This window comes from Balaenoptera borealis (assembly GCF_965194805.1).
Source record: "Balaenoptera borealis genome assembly, chromosome: 20".
Classification (NCBI taxonomy): domain Eukaryota; kingdom Metazoa; phylum Chordata; class Mammalia; order Artiodactyla; family Balaenopteridae; genus Balaenoptera; species Balaenoptera borealis.
In genome coordinates this window covers 25,793,294-25,820,021 of record NC_138879.1, presented here as the reverse complement: position 1 = coordinate 25,820,021, position 26,728 = coordinate 25,793,294, and the positions used below count along the sequence as shown (strand labels likewise).

Here is a 26,728-nt window from a genome sequence, read left to right as displayed (position 1 = left end):
TATACTCCAATAAAGATGTTTAAAAAAAAGAAACCTAGATTCCTGTTTAAAACTTATTAATAGATATTGTCATTCTTGATTTCTTAAAAACACATTTCTGTAAAAAAGGCCTAGGGAAATTGCTTTAGACTTATCATATAAATTTTTATCTGGATCTGGGTGAATCAAATAAGAACTTAGTACTAAAAATAACTTAGATACATCTACAAAAGACTCTATAGAAAAGTTTAGTTTAACTTAAAAATTTTTTGGAAATTACATGATTAAGACCTAGGTCATCTTATCAAAATAAGGGTTATGATACTGTAGAAACATAAAAGAATGAGTGCTGAGAAAAACTTGAAGAGTCAAAGCGTTACTCAATATTAACCTTAGCATGGCTTTTCTCTTTTTCTTGAGTTAGCTAAAGTTTTTCTAAATTGTTTTAGTAAAACTGTGATAAAAATAACCAACAAGGAGGAAACAATATGTGTATCTACATACACACATGTAAAAGTATATTTTTGGTGAAAATCACTATATTCCCATTGTCAGACATTTTTTGTTGCCTTAATTAATTTTATAATGCATTACCTATTATATTCCCTTTTATATTATATCAAAATATGTAAAAATGAACACCGCGAAGCATATCTTTCTCACCCCCACTCAGGTCCTCTAGTTCCTCAGTTGTCATATACTATTACTACTCAGTAATCATTGCTACCAGTATCTTAGAAATCCTTCCAGAGATATGCAATGCATCTACACACAGGAAGATTATACTGGATAGCAAGATGAATATGGGGAAATGAATTATTTTTCACTCTATAGTCAGATTTCTCTTTTTCTGGATTTCAAGGAAGGAAGTGAAGATAAGCAGTTGAAAAATAAAGAGAGTGGGAATTAAAGCCATGAAATTAGAGACTCTGAATAAAGAATTAGATTGTGTGCTGCAATAGACAAGATTCTCACCTACAGAGTGAGATGAGAAGGGGAGGGATGAAGAGACGGAAGCCAAGCAAAGGCAGTATCTAGGATAAAAGTGGCAACAGGAGGGTGGGCACGACATAGCAAAGGTGAGGACGTGTCAAGAGAGAAGGTCTTGGTAAGAAACGAGAGGTAACAAAGAAAAGATGGAACCCAGCACAGCAACCACCACTCACACGCAAAATGGAACGAAACTGCAACACTAATGAGGATCTCCATCGCCTCGGCTCATCCTACCTCATAGCTGCGCCTATCCTGGGAGGTCAGCTCAAAGCAGGATTCCTTCTTGGCATCTTTTCGCAGGTAGGGGGCCATCCGTACACTGTAGCCCTTAATGAGAAAGGTCCCTTTGGGCTGCTTGCCTGCAAGACAGGAAAGCTCCCTGTATCTCCAGAGAGATGCAACTGCCAAGGGAGGGCATCTTCTCTGGATGTAAAATAGAAGCACAGAAACAGCTGTTACATCCCTGAGGAACCACAATAGTCAAGGAGAGGTTATTACGGAAGCTTAAGAAGGGGCTACCGCGACAGCAAGGCAGATATCACTGCCAAGCTAGGGAAATGCAACGTGAAAGGTTACTTAGCCAAAAGAGTACAACAGAGACAGAGAATTTATTAGAATGTTAAGAGATCTATAATAACAGAAAGAAGGAATTATTACAGCAGGGAGAGTGTGGCCGAAAACGTGAGGCTCTTGAAGGCTATTACAGAACTGAAACATTATAATCGGGGCCAGCAGAGCACATTTGAGGGGAGGGACAGCAGCGCAAGGGGGCATTATAAGTTCCCAGGCTCTCCTCCTATGCCCTATGTAGCATTTGGGCTAGAGTGCTCTCCCTCTCCTGCTGGTCAGGTGGGAATTTATGCTAGAGGGAGAATAATTAAAACTCAGTATTTTATCCCTCTTGCAAGAGGCCAAATTGGGAAGTAGCAGAGTACTGCTGAGTATCATTAGATGATGAGGAAGGAGATAAAAGGAAAAGGACCCTAAGTGAGTGAAAGGAGAGACTACTCTGCCTGTCACTCTCTTTTTTAAAAAATAAAATATTAGAAACAGAAAAAGAGAGGTTGGTTCCCAAAGATTCTCTGTCCTCATGGTGTGGTTCAGGCAGAACATGTAGAAGAATGGAACCCCCGTGTCTGGGTGATGCTTTCTGTCCTGTGTCATGTGGAATGAGTTGCTTTTTGATGATGATGAAAAGAGGGATGGCAGTGGGAAGAAAATATTAAAAGAAAAGAAAAAGAATCTGTCCTCACCTGGTTGAGCTAAAAGAAATACACAAACACTCTATACTTACTAAGAAAATGTCTTGGGCACAATAAGAAGTAACTGGCGAGAAGGGAGCCATGCAACAGTGCTTTTTGACACCAGAATCTTTTTTGTTAAAGTATCTCTCCTTGTTCTAACTGGCCACTAAAATGTTTTGTTGTTTCTTTGGTCACCAGATTTTATTTCACTCTGACGGCAAAATGGTCAATAAAAGTCTCCAAGCCTCTCACTCTTCCTCTCCCTCCTCACCTTGAGTAGGAAGGATTCTGAATGAATGAACGTGATACCTAGTTTTATATCCAGAGATGCCAACCAAGTATTTAAATGCAAGGGAAATGATGAACATTTTTACAGGGACATATATGTTATATTAGTTTGAAGGTTTAAAACAAGAAAATAAAACCTGGTTGGCTTGTATGCCTAGAATTCAGGGGAGAAATTATAGTTGCTGGATTTGAGAGTGGGCTGGGGGTTGGAAGGATACAGGGGGCTTGTTACTCAGGTTTTGAGCTATGCTGCTATCATTTCCAAGTAGGGCTTCACACTTTACCCCTATATGGGAAAGGTTCTGATGAATTGTGATGGTAAACCCAAGATGAAGGTCAGTGATACCTGTTGCAGGCAGAGTGAGGTAACTGCCTTGAAGTCCAAGAGCAAATCTTAAGGATTCCATGTCACTTAGCAAAGCTATTCTTCCTGCTACCTTAGTCCCAAAAGTGCAGGAAGTCCAAAGGCAAATGTGTAGGTATCTGATTATACCCTTGACTGGATATCCAGGCTTTGGGAGAGGAATAAGTCCGGGAAAGAAGGAAGAGAGGAGAAACAGAAAATTATTGGAAGGACAATAAAGGATTTACTTTGGATCACGCCTCAGTAAGAAGGTGGTAGAACACAAAGAAAGCCCCCACAAGAATTGCTACTTTATTTTATCTCCCTCTTGTTTTGTAGAATTACTCCTGGGGCAGTCTAACCCTGCAGGAGGGTATCCCCTATTTGAAAGTTTGCATTCACCTACGATAACAACTTTTAGCTTGTATTTATTTGTAGCTGCCTCCAGTTTGTGCTTATATCCTCTATTCCTTCTCACGAACTAAGCAACTGTGTTAAGCATGGATGGGGGGTCTTTTAGGGATGGCTCATGACTGCTGTGCTTGACTGAGTCAGTGGTGGCTCATTAAGAAGCTGCCTCTGGCTTGAGTCAACACTTCGCAGCTGCTGCCATCTGGCTGAAGGGTGTCTCTAGGGGACAGCAACCATTTGGGTCTCAGCACTCCATGGCTCTAGGCGTGTCCACTGGATTACGTCCCAGAACCCAGTAGGATAAAGTTTGGAGCCTGCTCTTAGAGAGTTTGGACTCAAAGGTTCTATTTCTGGGCCGTTGGTAAGCTGCTAAAATCCTTCTCAGAATTAATTTTAACTATATTATTAATGCCTATAAAATGTTTGAGGTTCTTTTTTTAAAAATTTATTTATTTATTTATATTTTATTTTTGGCTGCGGTGGGTCTTCGTTACTGCATGTGGGCTTTCTCTAGTTGTGGCGAGCGGGGGCTACTCTTCGTTGTGGTGCGCGGGCTTCTCATTGCAGTGGCTTCTCTTGTTGCGGAGCACGGGCTCTAGGCGCACGGGCTTCAGTAGCTGTGGCGCACGGGCTTTGTTGCTCCGTGGCATGTGGGATCCTCCCGGACCAGGGCTCGAACCTGTCTCCCCTGCATTGGCAGGTGGATTCTTAATCACTGTGCCACCAGGGAAGTCCCAGAGGTTCTGTTTTTTAAATGCCAAGGTATTCAACCTTGATAATGTGTTATTAGTCATAATAAAAGGTAACCTTTTTATATGCTGGCCACACTATCCTAGTGTTTAAAGGGGCTATAATTTCTAAATTGGCAGCTGAGTTTTTGGTGATGAGCAAGGTATTATTTACCCAGGCTTATTTCTTTCCCAAGCATATCCCTTTATAGGTGTTAGTTAAGGACTGCTAAGTTGAGATCTAAGTGCTTGAGAATTTACGAAGTGCTTGCATCCAGGAGTGAGGTGCTGCTGTGCAAATGAAGAACACTTACTTTTCTCATTAGCATAGTAGTAGAAGAGGCCTCTGCTGACAACACACCATCGCTTCTGCCACTCTGATCCAAAGAAACTATGATCTAAACAGAACAGCAGTAAGGGACATAAATTCAGGTAACTACAATCACTGAAGAGTGCGTAAAATCCAACAACACACAGTCCAGTGTGTTATCGTTTTATTTCCGAGGTTAATGGACTGTAAAACCCTCCCTTTCACTCCCACAGGTTATCCCATGTTGACACAGAGTGCAGAGGACTCTCTCAGTTAAAGGTCCAAGTTCTAAACAGGTTTTGCCTGCTCTGATCCCAGTTGTTTCTCTACTTTTCCTTTATATCTTTCAGGTTCTAATCTCATCCTGTAGTTAAAAAATTCTCCATGAGATCTCTATGTGTTGCCTTTCAGCAAACCAAAATGACACTCCAGGCCATGGGCATGAGCAAGGCTTTCTTTGTGCTAAGCCAATTTGCCTGAGTGTTAAACCTGGTATTCCAACCCTACTAGAACCTATTCTAATTAAAGAGTGAAAGCTGAAGACTGGGGCTTGTCTAAAACTTGAAAGTGGGCTGCTTCACATATGATACAAAAATTACACTCATAGCAACATAGTTTCACTCTTTATGGGAGCACACTGAGAGATGAGAACAAAAATGTAGTCATTCATTTATTCATTCGACAAGTATTTATTAAGCACCTGTTGTGTACCAGGTGAGCAAGGCAAAACCAATCCCTATCCAGATGAAGTGAAGATTTGGGGCCATCTCTCTTCAGCCTACACACAAACACCAGACTTCTTTTCTTTTCTTCCCTTCCTTTTGCCTTACCCCTGCCTAGTATAGTACTGGGCATAGAGAAGGTACCCCTTATGCTAGTCCTCTTTTTCCTCATTTCCCTTCCCTTCTTGGAATGTTCTGAGATCGGAGGGTCTAGTCAATACCTTTGCTTTTCTTCTCTAAGTATCCTTGCTTGATGATATTATCAAGCTCTTGAGCTCCTCTTGTGATGTCTTCCATTCCTAAAAGGAACAAGAGCAAAATATTTTGTTGAAATCTGACAGAATTTTCATTTATTGGGGCTACTTGAGATAATCTACATTAATGAAGGGGTGCTGATGGGCTATTGCTTATATATGGCACAAAATAAAACAATTTCTAGATGATTGGGGGGGAAGTAAATTTTCTTTTTCTTCTTAATTATATCTAATGCTAAAATTGCTTAAAATTATCTAAACATAACATTAGTTTGTGCAAGGGGAGGTAGCCTAATTATGTACTGATTGGCAAGAAAAGGACTCCAGAAAATTAAGAATTTGCTTAACTAAACACACACTCACCTTTTTCTAACAAACAGAAAGCCACCTTAGTGAACATAATTTTTATTAAGTTCACACAAAGAAAGGCTATGCATAGCTGAACTTGGCAATAGCTGCCAAATTCTGGTTTTGTCAAAGTAATGGTAAGAGTCTAGGGATGGTAGAAGCCTTTACACAGAGAAGACCTGGATCTGACATCAGCCTTTAATTGTATGCTGCTAACATTCTTGGCTTTCAATTAGCCTTGTTAGGTACAAATTTATTGAGCAGTCAAGATCCTAATCTATCTTCCACCACTGGGGCTTATACTTATTTTACAGAAGGGAGGGGCAAAGGACAGAGACAATGAGGTAGGAATTTACTCCTCAAAAAAAATAAAATGAAAAAATAAATAAATAAAATAAAATGAAACAGGAACAACAACAAAAACAATTAAAAAATATAACTCTATATTTCTTAATTAGGAGAAATGAAGGGAGTGGGTTAGCATAATCCTAATTTTATTCTTTTTGGTCCCCAAAACCAAATCTCTTTTGGTTTGCCTTAAAAAATTTAGAAAGCAAACAAAATATAAACCAAATTAAGGCACAACGCATATGAATCAACTGGGTCACCTATACAATATCTTGAGACTCGGGTGGAATCATTTTTTTCAATCACACAATAGTTTTCTTAACATCTACAATAACTAATATTCAGTGGTAGCTGTGCGTTGGCACTTTGTTCAATGCTTTGAATACTTTTTGTTTAAAAATAACATTTTAAGATGATTTAAAATGCAACTAAAATTACCTTTGCTTCTGTTTCAAGCTTAGTTTTAAATATATAGATCAGAAGAGTTTCTTTTTTAGGTGTTTAAGTGCCTGATTCTATATCCTATTTGTCCTTATTGTCAACTTCCTTGTTCATGGACTGTTTTCATTTGTGTGTTTTACAGTTAGCAAACTCTGTGGCTGCTATAAATCCTCCCAGATGGGTCTCAGGATGCGCACATGAGACGAAGAGCAGCAAAGGAAAGTTCATTTGTCTAGGATTCTTTCATTTCTCCCACCCCTCTGAAAATTCTAATTCTCTTTGAAAATGCTCTCTAAGAAAACAGAGAAGCAGATCGTACTGAGGGTGAGGACCCAGTATGGCTGAGAAGGCCCTTTGAAGGAGAGCCCATCCTCTCTGCAGTGCTGTCAAAAAATTGCTCCTAGAGGCCTAAAAATTAAATGAAAGACACAGGGGATAAGAAAAACAGGATCCCCTAAGCCTGGAGTTTCCATCTTTTCTTCCCACCATTTTTCCCCTTTTTTAAGGTCTTGTTAAACTTAGAGACACAGCTTCTTGTTAAAGATGCCGAGAGTCTGAATCTTAAAAGACATGTTAAACGTTCTATTAGAATTCAAACCTCCTTTTTTAATGCAAATCTAAACGCCATTTTATGGAACATCTATAATTATGAAAATGGGAAGACATTGCCTTGTGTGCGGGGAGAGGCTGTGAGTATGAATATTACATTAATGTGCCCACACCAGCTCACTGATCCTGCTGGCAGGAGCATAAAAAATGCTCGAGTGAAACTTTTATTTAGATGTTAAGACTCCAGGCCCCAGCGGGGTGACAGAGACAGTCCCTGTGAGTTGCCATCAGAGAGAGAGCTTGAATTAAATTACCCAGGGGGGAAGGAAGTAGTGATGAGCACTGCTTCGCTTATTTAATTTCATTTACTTTCAGTACATTATCAGCATGAGGCTTTTCTCTCCCCACCAACTGAAACCCAAGAATGCCACCACCAAGAAAACAAAGACATAATGCAGCAGAAATGTTTGAATTCCAAGTCACTAATTTTAGGAGACTAGAGACAGCACCATCACCACCTTCTCACCCCAAAAGTCACACTTGGTTTGCTAAAATTGAGCACTGAATGAGTTACTGAATTTCCTCTCTTGGTCATTCACCAGCAAGATTCTGAAGAGTAAGAGAGCTGGAAATACAGTATTTTGTATGCTGTATTTTTTTAAATTAATTAATTTATTTTTGGCTGCGTTGGGTCTTCGTTTCTGTGCGAGGGCTTTCTCTAGTTGTGGCAAGCGGGGGCCACTCTTCATCGCGGTGCGCGGGCCTCTCACTGTCGCGGCTTCTCTTGTTGTGGAGCACAGGCTCCAGACGCGCAGGCTCAGTAGCTGTGGCTCACGAGCTTAGTTGCTCCGCGGCATGTGGGATCCTCCTAGACCAGGGCTCGAACCCATGTGCCCTGCATTGGCAGGTGGATTCTCAACCACTGCGCCACCAGGGAAGCCCCTATGCTGTGTTTTTGTAAGGTGTGTTATGTTGCTTTTTTATTAGAGGGAATCTGTATTGATGAACTCTCTTGCCTGGATTCCCTATGGGCAGTGGAAAAAATGGGATTATAGGTGAAGTTTGGAATGGCTATGGAAAAAAAATTAGATCAAATCAATTTTTATTCTGTTGATTGTCTTCTATGTCTAAGGCACTCTGTGGTGAGTACAATAACAGAATTGTTCTCAATGTAAAGTTGACTCTGAGTGCAATCTCATTACCTCCATGATCTATCAGATAAACCCAGATGGGATCCAGATCTATCCCAATCCAACATGGGAAGCCACTGTGGCAATCAAGCTCTCTCCTCTTTCAGTGTCAGCTTAGGGTCCCACTGATCAAGAACTGGTGGTCCTGGGGAGGCACACGTAAGCCACAGTCCTGTGTGATGAGGCAGGAGGAGTCTTGTATGCCTGAATTCACACCTACTGGCAAGTGAACCGATCTGCAGAGCTACTTAACATGTAATAGAAGGTATGTAAATGTTTTGCAGGATGATAATAAAAATAGGAAGAAGCTACAAACAATTGCATGAGTAGCTATTTTAAGGCAAAAACATTTATATTTAAGTATACAATTTTTTAAAAAATCGAGGCTTTTTGTCCATTACCTGAAAAAAGATATCACCACCTTAATGAAAAAAAAAAATAGAAATGATTTATTGGGAATAAATGGCCCTTTGGATAAACCTAAGGGTGTATCACATTATATCAGCACAAAACAGAATTACATTAGTGTCATAATCTCTCTCTACCACTGCACTTAACTAAATCTCTCAGAATAGCCCATATAAAGGAAAGATTCACTTAGCTGAAGGATGTGGGGCCATAAACATAAGATCGAGAAGAGTGTTATCCAGAAGTGATGGCCACCCAACTTTCACGGCAGATGAAGATAAAAGAAATTCTCAGGCATCTTTTTCTCCTCATCCAGATTCCTTTAAACCCTGTATCCCACCCATACCAGCTCTGCAGTAAAACACAACAGAGTAGGGGACCATCTCTCAGCACTAAACGTGACTCCTCAGTCAGCCACCCACAGCAACAACAATGGGGACCCTTTGGAGTGTGATACATTTCCATAAAGCAGTCAGTAAAAAAGACATGGGAGCTTATGTGAGTCACGGCCTATTTAATCAGCTGCATTCTAGCCCACTGAGAAAAGAGAATTGGAGAAGTCAGTCGGCAACACCACAGCACAACGCTAATAGCATAAGAGGCCACACAATTTCTACTGCAAAAAGGTTGCAGCTCCTGCAGAAAAAACCAGTGCCCACAAACTTTCATTCTAGGTAGCTGGTTTGGTCTCTTGCTCAAACAACCTGAAATGAAAATCAATGATTAAAAAAAACATCTTTTGTTCAACGCTTTCCCCTCCCTAAATTGTGGACTTCTCCTCTCCCCCCCTTTCCTTCTAATTCAAGTTCTTTTCAACTGTTTGAAAAAGGAGACCAAACCAACTCCAGCCCAGAGACTGATAGCTACCAGGGGTGAATTTCAGGCAGGGTTAAGTTTACCAGTTTCTTTCACTAAACTACCTGTGATATAGGACCTGGGGTGTTGGGTGGATGAGGTTGGAGAAAATCTAATATTTCAAGGCTGGGAATGGTCAAGTTCCATTTGTGATTTCAGTTCACTCACAGATCACTGGTGTGTGTGTGTGCATTTACCCAATGACAAACATACGCTTCACAATGCCTCAAATGGACAAAATGAAAGGGGGTATTGCAGGAAGGGTGGGTGGTGTAGTATTCTCCTGTCCAGTGGTTGCTGATCCCCCATCTGTTTGTTAAATCCTCTCCTTTGTATTTGGTTTCTGAGTCCTTCTTTAATAAGTTCGTTGCTGTTTTTCCTCAGCTTCTTGCATTTCTGGGTTACTTTTTGCTTTTTTTCTCAATTTTTAGGAACCAGTCAATAAATGACTGAGGTGTCTGGCAAGAAGTGCTCATCTTCTACACATGATGATAACAGGGAAAATGGTTTCAATGACTCTTCCTTCATTAGTCCCTTGGGACAGGCTTACATAAGTCTTAAACTGCTGTGGTTCCATTCAATATCTACTTGAGTTTACACTTATTCCTCACACTTTTCTGTCTTTGTGCTTCACTTATTAAGGAATGTAGGCTAACACATGTAAGGTGAAAAATTTTAAGCCATTAATAATAATAGACTTAGGATCTAAAAGTTTCAAAGACACAGAAGCCACTCAAACAAACAGCTTTAATTTCATGGAGAAATAAATTGGATAGCAGATGAAAGGAAGGGATTGAACACAAAGTACTTAACCAGGTTCTTCAACGAGCTGTGACATAAGAAGCTAAGAAACAAAACAAGTGCCGTTGGAGCTAGGCAGAAGGACGTCAGAAAATGGTAGAAATCACACGTTTGTGGTTAGCAAACCAGTGCAGGAGACAATATTCAGGAGATCTTCATGGACTCTTGTTTCCCCTCCAATTTTTTAAGGTCTTTAAAAAAAAATCTGTATATCCAGGTAACAGACCAAACTGTGTAAAAATCTGTGGAAGAAACTTGTTATACTGAGGGTACAGAAAATTCATGGTAGATTCTAGGGCAGAAGTACTAAGAAAAAAAGCAGATAACTGATGTACAAAATGATTAAAACTAATATGTTTTAATAAAAAATGGTTTAAAAAGCCTAACAAATTTTAATCTGCATTTTATCAAGCATTTTCACATCTCATTTGAGCTTCACAGCATCCCTGTGAGGTATGTATTAACATCATCTCTGCTTTACAGACTAGAAAAAAGGCTTACTGAAATTATGGGACTTGCTGAAGGTTGCTCAGCTGGAAAAGCCCATGCACTTTCCACCACCCTGAGCTTCAGCTGAGGAGACACACTCGGAAGTACCTGAGGAAAGATACAGTCTTCCCACCTCACTCGCCCACGAGAGACTCCATTTAAACATGGAAGAAGAAACAGACGTGATGTGTGGTTATTCTAATACTTGATGTCAAAAAATTATTTTAAGAGCCTGTATTTCTTGTTTACTTTGTAAGGTACTGGCCGACTAACCTATGGAATTGCTTTCTAGGGCAGGTCTCTGTGAAATTCAAGAGATCAACAGATATGCAGAACAAAAATGAAAGAAAGTAAGAGAATGTAATAAAAGGATACACAAGGTAAAGAATATACAAGAGGAAGAAACCTGGAGCTCTCAAAAAATGCTGCTGGATCACCAAGGTTTGTAAGGCCTCTTCACAAGAGTGGTATCTAGAAAAGGGAAGCCTGTTTTAGTGTAGGGCTCATGCAGGAATCTTGGACATGATTCATTTACTCTCTAAGTAAGAGGCCTTGGTTTAAAAAGAAAGAAGATTTTTAAGTCAAATATCCAAATTGGTTTCTAGAAACCACTGACATTCATGGCATATGAAGAACCTTCTTGTTTCCACAAAGAGGCGCCACACTAATTACCACAGAGGACTGTGGTCTTCCGGGATGCTCCTCTTCCATGTCTCTGTTTTTAGTCGGATTTTACTTATAAGAAGTGAAAGTTTTAGAAAAAAGCACTTCCAACTCTACCTATGATAACTGCAACACACTAATTCTAGCATCTAAATAAATGGGGATAAACAACAGCATCTGGTAGGTAAATAGTTCATCTTAAAGAAAGACTAATTCAATATAATAATTTATTGATCCTCAATCCTGGTATCAGGATACCAGGGCGTCTTTTGATCAGTTGAAGGTGTTGATAGAAATGGCAGAGATTTTGAATAATTCACTTTAAGAATAAGAATGGATTCAAAGTTTTTCTATAATAACACCATCCGTTTGCATTCAATATGCTTTCTTAAGGGGAAAAGTCAATTAAAAATAACTTATAGTGTACCTTACTTAGGCCACAGTCTACGGTGATTAAACACATCTGATGTAGTATTATAATCATGGCAATCAAGAATTCCTACAGAGCTTTATTTCCTTGAAAAAAATTGTGTTTCTTCAAAATTGTGGGTGTTCCACGGAAGTGGGTTGGGCATATAAATGTTGGTGGTCATGTGTTATGGTGGGAAAAAGGTTGAGAATTCATGTAATCTGCACAAAAATGGTTTAAACCCAGGAAGCCTCTTGTGTCTTCTGATGTTATTAATGACACATATCTATAACTTAGCACCTTCAGCTTTATTTTTATCCTAAGAATCCATCCTTAATACAGAACTACAAAGATCCAAACGACCTGAAGTCTTTTTTAGCAGCCAAACCACAGTAAGTGGCAGCAGGACAAAGTGAGAATCATGACACAAATCCAGACAGTGGTGCTTCAAATGGCTTTGAGATTCTAAGAAGGAGGAGGAGAGGATTTCAAACACCAAACTGTCTTTTTTACAAACCTTGAAGGATCACTGTATTTTCCTCTCATCCTGAGACAGGACACTTTTATTTTTTATTTTTTTAAATTTATTTATTTATTTATTGGAGGCGTTGGGTTTTCGTTGAGGTGCATGGGCTTCTCATTGCAGTGACTTCTCTTGTTGCGGAGCGTGGGCTCTAGGTGCACGGGCTTCAGTAGTTGTGGCACACAGGCTCAGTAGTTGTGGCTCACGGGCTCTAGAGTGCAGGCTCAGTAGTTGTGGCGCATGGGCTTAGTTGCTCTGCGGTATGTGGGATCTTCCCAGACCAGGGCTCGAACCGGAGTTCCCTGCATTGGCAGGCGGATTCTTAACCACTGTGCCACCAGGGAAGTCCCGAGACAGGACACTTTTATACATGTGTCACTTGAGAGCATATCTTTAAAAATGAATGACAAAATATCATTTTCAAATCTATATATTTACTACTCTACTGGGTTGTGATAAGAATATGAAGAAAAGGAAAGAAAAAGAAAAAAGCTCCACCTGGGTTTGGAGTCACTTTTTAACTGGTTTAACTTCTACCTGTCCACCATACTATGGCCAGAAATCATCTTTCTGAAATGTATATCTGGCCATGTCACATTCCTGCTACAGCCTTTAATGGTTCTCCCTAGCCTATAGGATGAAACTCAAGCTCTCCATCACAAAAAAACTTTAAAACTTGGTCTCACCCTACCTTCCAGTTTCATTTTCTCCCAACCCCTTAAACTTCCTAATACTCCAGCAACAACAGGTAACAGACTTTGCCTTCTGGAATATGCCGTGTACTTTACATTGCCAGGCCTTTGCTCATGCTGTTTTTCGTGGTTGGAAATTCTAATCTCTATCCCCATTTTCTGAGGTGGGAGTGCTCCTTTAAGACTGAATTCAAGGGCTTCCCTGGCGGCGTAGTGGTTGAGTATCTGCCTGCCAATGCAGGGGACACGGGTTCGAGCCCTGGTCTGGGAGGATCCCACATGCCGCGGAGCAACCAGGCCCGTGAGCCACAACTACTGAGCCTGCGCGTCTGGAGCCTGTGCTCCTCAACAAGAGAGGCCGCGATAGTGAAAGGCCCGCGCACCGCGATGAAGAGTGGCCCCCGCTTGCCGCAACTAGAGAAAGCCCTCGCACGAAACGAAGACCCAACACAGCCAAAAATAAATAAATAAATAAAATAATCTTAAAAAAAAAAAAAGACTGAATTCAAATGTCACAAACCTTCTGAATCTTTTTGTCTGTTTCCCCACATAGAATTATATCCTTCCTCTTCTGTGCTCTAATACCATTTTCTATAGGGTACAGTCTTGGCTTACATAAGACCTTAGTTACTATGTAAAGCTGTTAGAAGCCTTGCATGAGGAAATAGGAAAGGGACTATTCCCAGGAAAAGGAATGTAGCTGTGGATCTGGGTAGAAGGCAATAGGGAGGATGTCCTAGCAAGGGAAGGAGGGTTAGAATAGATCTCACATTCATAGGAAGAGAGAGAGAACACTATGAAAAAAATTAAATGAACAAAACATCATAGTGCCCGGATTGAAATGGGGGAACAAAGAAGAATCCAATAGAGCTGTGCATCCAAGGAGATGGGCCAGTATTTGCACCCCGACTGTCTAGGTAAGGAGAGTAATAATTAGATTGAGGCAGAGCTGGAACAGTTGAAACCCATCACAAGGCAGGGCTGTACTTTAATTGTTGAATTGATGTGGAATTAAGAAGGATCCTTCCCTAAAATACACTCAGTAAACTCCAAGGAGTTTGGTGCTAATTATTTAACTTCTTGAAGCCTAAAGAAAACCTGCTGGTGGGAAATCTAGTCCCTTTCACAGAGGGCAGTTCAATTCATTAGTTATATACCTGTTTCTCTCTGTATCCCCAGGGGCCTCATACACACAGTAGGTGCCCGATAAATGTTTGTTAAACTGAACTGAAACCACTTCCAGCCTTATGGGACTTGGGGTCTAAGAAGGCAATATGGGAGTGAATATTTGTTAGATAATCATTTTCACCAAAGCCACAAACAGTAATTTTTGTTCTGCTGTATACTCACTATTTTAATCTTAGAGTTGGTACTGTGAAATAAGAAAGTAAAAAAGGGAAAGAAAGGAAGTAGCCAGAAAGCCAGGAGGAAGTAGTGGGTACAGAAGTCAGGAGGAACCACAGTGCTGAGAATCACAGGAGGATGGACAAACAGGATTTTGGGAAAAAAAAAAATAATTTGGGAAAAAATGCCATGGACCTCAGCTGGAGAGAACTATATCTCCCAGCCAATTTCACAGCCTCATCGAGATACCGGTTCTCTTCACCTCAGAACTTATCTATCTTCAGGAAAGCATCAAAGGATGGGGTCCAGAGGAAACCATAAATGGACAAAGACCGAGCCAAACTCAACAACTTAACAAATGGATAACTGAGTATACTTCAGAAAATGGCTGTTGATGGCAATTTCTGAGCTACAGGCCTTGAGTGGCTGAGAAATTGGCCCCTTGTCTTGCTCTTGTATTTCCCTGAAAAATGGTATTTTTCTCTTTGAATGTCATAGGTACGTTTGTTTGCATCCTGTAAGCAAACATCCTATGTGTGTCTGAGCACTTAATACTGTTGATGGTGAAAGCTGCATGAGGATTAGTGTACCAGAATCCCGGAGTCTTTATTTTAGTTACTCTCCAAACCAAAAAATTTCAGGGAGGAATCAAATGATGATAATCTTGCCTTCTCTATGTCTCTCTAGTGAAAAACATTCAGATATCATCAGAGCACTGCATCGAGAAAACCTTTAAAGCAAACAAAGCAGAAAATAAAAAAGAAGACTTAGAAACTAATTATCGTGATTCTCTGGGGGTATTTCAGGGTGGATGATCTAATGAGAACTCTCACACCCCATTGGAAAGAACTTGATGGGAATGCAGTGACCTCAGCAATGTGGCTTTGACCTGGTATGTATCATCTGCTGGACAAAGGGCCACTCCCAAGCTGGACCTTGCTCTCAGCCAGCTCCCTGGGTGTCTCTACAGCAGTATGGGATCAGAGACAGAAAAATGATGGCTACGATAAGGAACCTTTAGGGCAAAAATCACCTCTTTTTCTTTTAAGTTACACGTTTGAGACTTAAAATCTTTTGGTTCTTCTGTTTCATCTGACAAAACTCAAGCAAGTTTGAAGTAAGTCAAATTTTGCAAGGAAAAAATTAGGGAGGGGAAAATGAGGGTGATGTTTCCAGACCCAAAAGTTTCTAACCAAATCACCAAGTTTGTAATTGCAAAATAAAAACACTAAATCTCAATATCTATTTGCACAGCTCATTAACTAAGGGCTCACACTCAGCAAACGGAAAAAAAAAAATAAAGGAAAAAACCTTCAGCACCAAATACCTTTGGAAAGTTACTGTGGAGACCTGTCTTTACCTAGGATCTAAACTAGGCTGTTGTCAGATGCGTCTGTCTGTCTTTATTGCTTATTTGGGAAGCAGCAAGTTGGGATGAGGCAGAGCATCTTTTGTCAGACTGTGCTGGAGAGAAAAAGAGAACATTCCTTTCCCCACTGAGTATTATGAACATTATGGCAGGCACTCGACCTGCTCTGCTACTGGGACAACATGATTTACAATGTGAAAAGGGAAAACCTAAATCACCAAGTAATGAAAACATTAAAGTTAATGCATCACAAGTGAGGAATTTATTACCATTAACTCCAATAAACAGTTATAAAACACTCGTCCTTTCCTGTCCATGTGCAGGGACACAGACACTGTACTTCATTAAGCTCAACTTTCTTTTCTTCTTCACTAGACCAGTCATGTGTGTTTGAACCAACCACCATTTATTGTTAAGTGGACTGGTTCATTTTCCAGGACTGAGAAAGCTGAAGGCACATCCATTTTGCTTCATGGTGCTTGGTACAGACGGATGAAATAGCAAAGTTTAGAAGACATGCAGTTCGGTATTGCTATATAAGTTTATTTAAAAGTCCCTAAAATGTATGTCTGATAAAAGCAGAGTAGCTCTTCTGAGCAGCCTTTCTCAGAGGCAGGTATATAAGTAATAATGCCTGGCGAGGAAGGTGGCATATTGGATGCCAATGAACGTCAGGTGCGTTTAGCTGAATAATTTTTCCCTTGTTATTGTTTGGTATAGCACCTAAGAAACCTGAGATGGAAACCCATTTCCTTCCAACATCTTTCTCTGTCACAGGGGCATACCAGTTTATTACCTTCAGGTTGTTCATGAACAAAAGAGGCTGCACATATTGGATGGCTAAGGTAGACTGGTTCTGGAATCATTTGTTTTAGAGGAAAAAAAAGGGAACTAAAGTGTGTTTTTGGAAAGCCAACTCTAATCATGGAATCACCTGGGTGTTACAAAGCAGACAGGAGAGGCCGTATGAAATTCAGGCTTCCCTGACCAAACATTCACAATAGTAACAATGATAATAGTAATACTTTACATTTGAATAACACTTTAGTGTTTGTAAACTGTTTTCCTTTATGGCACCTCTTTGATCCTGATACAGACAGAAAGGCCTCAATAGTCTAGACTTCAGGAGTTGAAACTGAGGCTCAGAGAGGATAAAAGACTTTCTCACATAGCTGGAAGGAAGGAGAATAAGGACAAAAACTCAGTTTTTTTTAAAAGCTCCAAATCCAGTACATTTTTGGCTACACCGTTCTATAACAAACATTTTACATAATGAATAATGTTATAGTCATAATTACAACCTAAAGTCAAGGTAAAGAGTGTTTTAATTCTAGATTTCTCAGCCCAAATGGTTTTTAGGAACCCTCTCTGCTAAGCATGGCTACAGTACCAGTACTGCTGGATGGAGCCTGGGAATTGTCCAGGATGTTCAGCTCTGAAATGGGATCTGATTTTTGGCATTACCAGAGAAGAGGCAGGTACCTGGGTGATCCTCCTGTTTGAGGTTCATAGGGATGTTTAGCCCCACCCACTGAGTGGAATTGCTGGGCCTCTCATGGGCCAAACTGTGTAGAACATATGAAAGAAAGGGCTAGAGAGGCTCTGACACAGAGTCTGAGCTGCGTAGCCTGCATTACCAAAGCTAAGATTTCCATAAGTAAGACCAACTGCTAAGAAGTAGCATAGTTTAAGGAGGTAGTAATATTTGTCAAAGGAATTCTTCTAAATATTATTTCATCACTATTTTAGCATTTCCATAAGGTACCCTAATGAAGAACTCTTAGATGAAGAAGTTACAGGTCTCTCCAGAGGTGATAGAGCAAATGACTCTGCCACTCATTTTGCACACAGGGAAATTAAATCCCAGCCAGCTATGATGCCACTATGTGACTCATTCAACGATACCATTATGTGACATCACCCAAGGTAACCTGACTAATTTGTCGTAGAGTTGAGAAGAGAAATAGAGTTTTCTGACTCCAATTCAACATCGTATCACTCTTTTACTCCCATAGTCAGGAAATAATCCTTCTCTAACTCTGGCCTGAGGGTTTAATTTCTGTGGGGAAACTAAACAAGACAGGTCCCAAATTTTGGAAAACACAGTTCAGTCGAGAGTGGGAAGCTATCCTGAAAGCAGGTGAATTAAGTAATAGTCTATGTCCTGAACACTGAGGCCCCTAGCCTCCTTTTACTGCTCAGTTCCAAAAACCCTGGTAGTCATGTATAATGGTACCACCAGCAGATTCATGGATCCTTCTCTGGAAAAAAATGAATGGCCTCAGAGAAAAGACCTGCAGATACTGACATTTGGGAGACACCAAGCAAAATGGTTGGGTCTTCCCATCACTCTCAAGTTTAGGCTCTCTAAAGTGAAGCCCATCAGTGGATATGCTCTGCCTTGGCACACAGAAGTTTCAACCTGCATTTTAGTGCCTCACTTTTAAACATAAGCAAGGTCTAAAGATCACCAGACATTTGCAGAAAAGCTTCCAACATGGAAGACGAAGACTAAAACATACAACAGATAAAAAGGAACTCAGAGAAAACAATTTAGGGAGCAGAAAAGAAAATGAAAAACCAAAACAAACAAACAAGGGATCATTAATATTCCCAGAGGGATGAGAAGACACTGAATTCATGAAATACGTTGCTTAAAAAGAAACAATCAGGGAACAAGAAAGGACAGTCAGAAATTAAACATAAGGTAGCCAAAATTAAAAACAAAATCAATAGATGGGTTGGAAGATGTAATTGAGGATATCTTAAAGAAATAGGGCAAAAAGATCAAGAAAACAGAAGAGATAAAAATATTAGAACACAGAAAATAAAGGGAAGGAAATGATCAAAGAAACAATAAAATTTCTCACAATGAGGGATATAAATCTTCTAATTGAAAGGGACCTCCATACATCCAGCACATGAAGGAAAAGAGGCCCACACCTTGGTAATCACTGTGAACTATCAGAACACAATGGATAATGAGAAGCTCGTACAAGCTTCTGAGTTGGGGGAAAAATTGGCCATACACAAAGAATCAAGAATCAGACTGGCGTTGAACTTCTCCACAGCAACACTAGAAGCTAAAATGAAGCAAAAAATTTTCAAATTCTAAGGAAAATAATTTCCATTAGCGTTTCTACACCCAAATTATCAATCAAGTGTAAAGGTAGAATAAAGAGGTTTTCAGACATGCACATTCTCAAGAAATTTACTTCCTGGGCAGCCTTTCTCAGGATGCCAGCAGAGGATGTGCTCCAGAAAAGTGAGGGAGTCCACCAAGAAAGAAGGTGATGCTGGATCCGGATGGGGCTCTGATAAAGGAAAGAGACAAAGGGAAGTCCCAGGGCAGCCAGCCCAAAGTGGGGAGGAGGACAGAGGTGTCCAGGAGAGCGGCTCCAAGAACAAAATGGACCTGATGGGTCATCTGATGTGTGTGACCACTTGGAAAATAGGAATATTACAATTCTGCTACAGAGTTTGGGAAGAATTAGGGATGGTGACTTAGAAAACTAATAAAATGAAAAAAGCCAAGGCATTTTCCCACTCTGGAAAAAATAAGAAATAAAACTTAATTATAGAAGTTTATAAGGGTTGGCAGTAAATAAAATTTACATAGTTAAAATCACGTAAACCCTAAAACTAAACTAACTAAAAATTATGATATAATCATGTCGGGAAGATGAAGGGAGGAGAAATGAGGATTGGGATAAGAGTGTTAAATCCTCCTCTGCCATAATATGAAATCAATAGTTAATAGCTGAAATTGAAAAATCCAAAAAATAGCTATATAATATTATTATTTAGAAATGTGGAAGTACACAGAAGAATTTATGAAAGAATTTAAGGGGGTTGCCTCTGGAGAGCAGTACTCAGGGACTGGGAAGGGATAACTGTTTGTAGTACTATTTGATTTTAAAAAACTATATGTCTATATTATTTTGATGAAAATAAAAAATAATTAGAAAATGGAAAAAATAGTTTTACAACTATTTTACACAAAGCCACACGTCTCCATATTTACATAATGATGTCCATTCTGAGTGGCTAAATATACAAAACTCCTAAGCTTGGTATGAAGCGTTTATGGCAAAGGAATCCAGAAAAGAAAGAAGAAATTGGTGTAGAATAAAGACAAACAATTTTGTTAAAAAACACTTACACAAAGCCACATTTGAATTCGGTACCATTTTAAGAATATTTTAATAATCTGTAGTCTCTGTGCAATTTGCAATTCTAATATTGTACTTTGTACCATAGGTTTAATTCTGCTTAAGCTCTTCCTACATTGCAAGGGTACCCACAAAAACAGGAGGCCTTTTTCCATTGGAAATCTGTTTTATTTCACAAGTAACAAAGGGTATGCAATCCAATTATGAAATCTGGGGGTCAGAAGCCCAGAGTATAAACTTGGGCTGCAATTTACAGAATAGTTTTGTATTACTAGGCATGACCAGAATTGGATAAAGTACCTGCAGATAAAATCAAATCAGGAAAAATTTATTTGGAACCTACTGTGTGGTAGGTGTTGTGCCAGAGAGCATACAATTCCTAGAAAGACAACTTCAGATCAGTGCAAAGGCACACTGAGCACAGACATGATTTTAATTTATAGGATTGGAAAAGTACAAGGCCATAAAACAAGACACCTGTTGTCCTGCATTTATGTTAAAGGCTTTGCCTTTTAAAAAAATAATCAGAAACACATAATCATTATTCTTGACATAAATTACATATTAGATTGAGAGTGGAAATCATGTTTTAAGAATAGGAAGGGAAGGAAAAGTAAAACCAACTGCATGTAATTTTTCAAGTGGAAACAACGGCAATATGAAGATATATGGGTGTCAGACCCACTGGTAGAGGAAGGAGGCTGTGCTCTCTTACCTCTTGTGGTGTCACTCCTGTGACCTCTACCATTTGAAATGCTTTGATTCCACCTTGCCCAAGGGACCTGTGAGCAACGGGAAAAGGGATGAAGGATGCCTATGCCTGACCTCACCTTTACATTGTCTAACGACTGAAGGTATAAATCAGCTTTCCCCTTGAAGACCCGAGTGTCAGAAGCGCATGTGAAATGCTGGAAATATTAAATGATGTCCCTGAGGGTTTTATTGTTACTCAGTTTTCTCCTGTAACTGGGAGAGCTGTTCACATGAAGGATACTCTCCCTCAGGACCTCAATTTGTATACAAAATGAAGTATGAAACTCCAACAACTTCTTGCCACTTTGGAAAGAAAATAAACAATTAGTGGAGGTTGCCCTTAGCCTACTGGTCCTGCGTATATTTCAAAGATATCTCTATTCCCAGAGAGCAGTCCACACTAATGAAGGTATGATACCCTCATTACAAATCCTTATTTCCAGGGTAATAAATCTGTGATGGTTAAAAAAATCTCCACAGACAATTCAATGTGTCTTTTAGTGGGGAAAAACAAAAACTCTTCACTTTATCCTAGTTAGCAGAGGAAATGTACTAAAAATAGAGGATCAAGGGCCCCAGTGCCAAGGTTCCATTGCTAGCTCCTCACTGTGATCTTGGGTTGTATCTGAAGCTCCATTCCAAGATTCTTTCTGCAGGATTTTTTAAATCTATGGACTCTTAAACCTCCTAATACACTTTGATTCATTAATCCTCACCACTACCTCTGTAATAGGCATAATTATCTGTAATAAGAAAAATGATAATTTTTCTCTTGATGGAGAAATTAAAGTGACTTGTTCAAGTCTCTCAGTTAGTAAGTGGACAAAGCAGGAACAGAAATAAGGAATCCTCATGACAATCCTTAGCATTAATCTCTTGGCATCTCTTTTTTCCATCAAAGATTTGAAGTACTGGAACACAAAGAATATATTCCCTATTATAAAAATACCACTATATATTTGCATAGAGCTTTAAAAATTTTAGAGCATGTTCAAACCTCTTATTTAGTTCGATTTTTATAATAGCCCTATGAGGTAGGTGTTTATAGACTCTGTAATGAAGGACTAAAAGTAAAAAGGAACAGCTTAAACAGCTGAGAAGAAAAGCCAGTGAAATATTAAGGATTACCTAAGACATTGTAGAATCTTAATTACACCAGGTTTGTAAGAGACAGCCAGATGTATGAATATATTGATTAGCCTGCCCTGTTTCTGTGCGATAATAGAGGACTGATCTCTAAAAGAGCCTCTGCTCTGTGTTCTAAGATCATATTCCAGTCATGAAAGGATATTCAGAATGGTGTAATGTGCTCTTTTAACGCGCGCTCTCTTGCCATCGAACTATGGCTGAATTAGGGATGAATGACACTGCTTCTCTAGGGGGCAAGAGAAAGTGTGAGGGATGAGAGGGATTCCAAACAGCAAAGAAGGAAAAATGAAGAAATAAGGCTCTTTTTTCCCCAAAAGGCTAATCTTCTGAAGCAGGCCCAGTGATTAAAAAAAAAACTTAAAAAAAGTAGCACCAAATAGAATTGGTGCTGCTTAACTAGTGTGTGTTTAAGGGAACTGGAAAAGGGTCCCTCTTCCAAATACCTTCCCAACTGACTTCCTTAATTCCTGAAATTCCACCATTAGAAGTCCATTCCCTTAGATGAAAGCATTATTCCCTACTGAAATCCAAATGCCTCTGGGAGAGGCAGTATACTAAGTGAGGCATTCTCATCCACAGTATGATAACAAATTGGTGCATCACAGATTATTGGGAGAAGGAGACCCAGAGTGCCAGCTCTCCCAGGGACAAAGCACAGCCACTTGCAACCATGCAGCAGGCCATCGAGCAGAGATAACTGATAGAAGTATGTCCAGCACTGACTCTTATCCAGGAGGTGTGTGTGGCTGATGATACTGCATTGAGCCATTATCAGTTCTTAGCACCTCAGAGCAGTGGTTCTTAACTGCGGCTGCCCATCACAATCACCTGTCAGCCTTTCAAAAAATGTATATACCTGGACTGTACCCTACATTTGCTGAATCAGGATCATGTGGGAGTAGGGTTGAAGCATGTTTATTTTTTCAAAGCTCTCTGGATCTTCTGATGCTCTGCCAGGGCTGAAAACCACAACCTCAGAGTGAAATTTGTCAACCTGATGGCTTGCTGGTGGGCCTTGGTGAGGTGGGGCGCCAGGTTGGGGGCCTGGACACTGAATACCAGAACAGGTGATGAGAGGCAAGAGAGGTTCCATAAGGACAAAGTAACAAAAGATGACCTGGAAAAGAATCAAGACAACTTGTCTATATCACAATTTTGACAAACTACCTGGGAGTATTATTACCAAGATTTGAAGAAACACTAATCTATGAAAGTTAGGACTTCTGCATAACACCATTTAATAAATACCAGGGGGATGATTATCTATGTTCATGTAACTCAGGTTTATTTCATCCTTTCAAAAGGCTGAAGAAGCCTCTTGTAGTCCTTTCATTACTGTAGTATCTCTTCCCATCCCATTCGTTATAGTCATTTCCTTAAGTCTTGCCCTATTCGTCTTGTCCTTGGTTAGCCTCCAAAGAGAGTCCTTACCAGGTGAATCTGTTAGGATTAGTTTGGTCAACGTGACAGAAACCCCCAAATAATAGAGGCCTAATAAGACAGAAGATAATCTCTCACGTATAAATAAGGCTGGAGGGAGGTAGCCAGGCAATGGGAGGGCACTCCATGTGCTCATCTCCTCTATCTTGTCTCCACCACCTTTACCATGTGATTTCTTCCACGCAGTCCAAGCTGGCTCCAGCTCCAGCCAGCAAGAAGGGGGAAAGGGGCAAGGAAGAGAGCATCACCCTCCCCCAACCTGCTAAGGACACTGTATGTGTCCCTAGAAGTTAACCCATCCCTTTCACATTCCACTGGCCAGAACTTAAGTCACATGGTTGAAGCTAGTTGTTAGGGAGTTAAGGAGGCAGGGAGCTGTTCAGGGCAGCCGTGAGCCCACTTAGAAAGGCAGAAGAAGGGGAGGATGGACACTGGGGCTAGTGAGCCGTCTCAGCCACACCGGGAACTGTGCACGCAGCTAAACAAGTACAGGCGGTCACCTTATGAACCTACAATATCCCACTGGAAAGAAAGCAAATGAGTGTGGTAAGAGAAGACTGCTTAATGTCAGGTGTTGGGTAATGCATGGTGATTAGAGGAAAGTGTTTTCCACTAATGAAGAGTGATAATTTGTTGAAAGTGGTTATCTGTGGCCCAGGAGTCATAACAGAGGCCTCAAATAAATGAAGTGTTTGGTTTGTCTTTTGAAAGCTTACGTAGCCTCTTGGAATTATGTGATTCAAAAGTCCACCTCTTGCCTAACGAAGGACTGGAATTTGGTCCTTCTTTCCGAGTCCCTGGAGTCAACTTCTGTAATCTGTCAGGAGCAGAACAGCATACCTGACCATGGATTTCCACACTAGCAGCTGGGACTCACAATGCTAACTAGGAGAAATACTAATACTTATTTCACACACAAATTCTGCTTAGATGTGCTTAAAAAAGATTCCAATCAATAAAAAGGTGTAGTTTCCCCTGACTCTAGGGTTCCAGATATGTCAGTACCTCCCAGTAAGTATTTCCCCCAAACTTCCTTTTTTTATTGCTCTCAGATCTGACAGTACAACCAGAACTATGTTGGTCTAGAAGCATGTGGTCTAAAACACAAGAAATCTGTTTAACTCTATGGCTGTGTTTGGACTGCTTCATTGTCTAGGATGGTTTAAAAGTAAAGCACTGCTTTGTTTCCCATCAGATCTCCCTAAATCATCTCATAGGCTTGTTTCCTTTCTCTGTGTTTCTCATTTGTCTGGCTGATTGAATTGTATAGCCAGTTAGCTCAGTTAGATAGGGCATGGTGATAATAAGACTAAGGTCACAGGTTTTATCCTTAGATAACACCTGTGTTTTAGAGAGGGTGTGCGGTCTTGGGACGGGTGTGCAGAGTAAAATTCTGTTCCATGTCTAGTTGATTGCTTCTCTCTCCCTGGCTAGCTCTTCGGAAAGGATGAGTGGCTTCTCAAAAGGGGGACTCAGTAAGAAAGAGGGGGTGTCTTAGCAGAATTAAGCTGTACTGTTGGAAAAACCCTGCAAAAGGCTGGACCAGAAGTATGTCTATACCAAGAGGAACACAAAGTAGTTTGGTTTATGAAATCGTCCCTCCAACAATAAGCCATCCTACTTCCAGGAGACTATGACCCAGAAGCATGGAGTTTGAACTGCGACATTGGGGATGGAAAAAGAAAGCTAGAGTGGCAAGAACATTGCCATATTCCTAGGCTAGGGTCCAGAGTTCTTGTTTCCTGCTTCCTGATTGAGCCAGGACATTCAGACCACATTCGGTCTCCTATTTCCAACCCTACCTCAGTGTTCCCCAGCCAGTGGTGAATTGTCATAATGTTGTGGAGGAAAATCATGTCCAAAACAGGAATAAAATTTGCCACCACTTTTACTTGTTCTAGATAGAAATGTCATTTCTCACCACAGGAAGACTTTCCCCCGCTCTTATCAAAAATCTTTCAGTCTGTCCACACAACCGGGAGAACAAATGTGTTTTTGATCCCTCTGTGAACAAATGAGACTCAGCACCTGCACAGTGCTCGAGGGTGGCCAGCCTCATCCTTGCTCTGAGCCGGCTGCTGCTCTTGGGGGAGAGAAAGTAAAAATGATTGATTCAACATCTTAATTAAGATAAACAAACAAAGAGGAACATCAAATAATGGGCCTGACAGTTTGAAGCAAACTGAAAGTACAGCTTAGTATTTCATAAAAGAAAAAGCGTTTGATGTGAGGATGGCAGTTTAATAATTTGTAAATATCACTGGCTTGGTATTATAGCTAATCCAAATATTTTCATTTCTCATCATAAGTTACCCTCTGCTGATGGCTTGTCCTCTTCAACTTACAGCTTTCACCCTGGAGCCTTCGACAGGGGTGGAGAGGAGAGGAAGAGAAAGGGTCACAGGTTCTCTGTGGAATGTGAATTACATCTTCAACTTCCTTTCTACTTTCTGATTCAGATATTCCCTGGAAAATATCACCAACCAGCCCCAAGGTTTTATTGCCTTTTTCTTCACTTCCCCTAAAAAAGTATCAAAATTTAATCATTATAGCTTTCCATTAGCTTCTGACTGTTTTACTAATTAAGAAGTCTGAGCTTTTCCCCATTCCTGACATGTAAAGAAATGGGGAAATGAAACCACCACACTAACTATAATGTCCATACAATACTGTTTTTATACCATAATGAAGTAGTTAGCTATATACTGAAAAGGTGTTTTGTTGCCCTAATGCCTTACAAAGAAGGGTAGCTGGGGTAAGAGTGTCCTTGTTCATGCCTGTGTCTCCCACCAAAATACCTTTGGGTGGGTGCTGAGGATAGGCAGGAAGTTGTGATGGCAATCATAAAAAGATGAATGTGGGAACCTCTATGTTGGTCAGAGCATTGTGACTTAATGCTTGTGAAAAAAATTCAGAGAAAGAGTAGGCAATTTTACCAACTTATTTGGACCATCCAAGGGTGCAAGTCAGACATAGGTCTGTGAGAGCAGAGCCGAAGGAATACCATTGGGGAGACAGAGGCTTTGGGCTTTTAAGGTACGTAAAAGGGGAAGGGTGGGGTTGCAGGCCCATCAGGTCAGCCTGCACTCAGATATACCTCTGGGTTCAGGACACGACCGTTCTCTCGTGCTTTTCCATTCTTTTTGCAAAGGTTCTTAACAGCAGCATTTCCCCCCCCCCCCCTTTTTTAAATTGCTCTCAGATGATACCAAGCCCAGGCGGAGACCACGCTGGGTGGGTGTGACAGGCAGGGTCCTGCAGAGGGGAGCTGCAGTTCTGAGAATTCTCCACAGGGAAGCAGTATGAGATCAGGGTTTGGATTAGGTGGCCCCAGCCCCACCAGCTTTCCCTGATTCTGACTGAGACTGTCCTTCTTTCCTTCCACTGTGTGCGAGATGACCAACAGGGCAAGCTCACGTTTCAAGAGAGCCCCTAGCTTTACTACCATCCTCCACATAGCCCTCCACTCCCAGGTCTGTTTCTCTGCACTTGAATAATCAGCTCCCAGAATAC

The 26,728-nt window shown here is 40.4% G+C and overlaps 1 protein-coding gene across 2 annotated transcripts in view; it reads right to left on the bottom strand.

Annotated features, from left to right (window-relative positions):
* Positions 1-26,728, bottom strand: part of SKAP1 (src kinase associated phosphoprotein 1) — a 282,155-nt gene that overhangs the window by 42,412 nt on the left and 213,015 nt on the right. For both annotated transcript variants that reach the window (XM_082373185.1, XM_082373186.1), the window contains exons 5-7: positions 5,240-5,317; positions 4,301-4,384; positions 1,207-1,331 (exon numbers count right to left, since the gene is read on the bottom strand). In XM_082373185.1, coding sequence (XP_082229311.1) covers positions 1,207-1,331; positions 4,301-4,384; positions 5,240-5,317 — 287 coding nt within the window. The remainder of the gene's footprint in view (positions 1-1,206; positions 1,332-4,300; positions 4,385-5,239; positions 5,318-26,728) is intronic.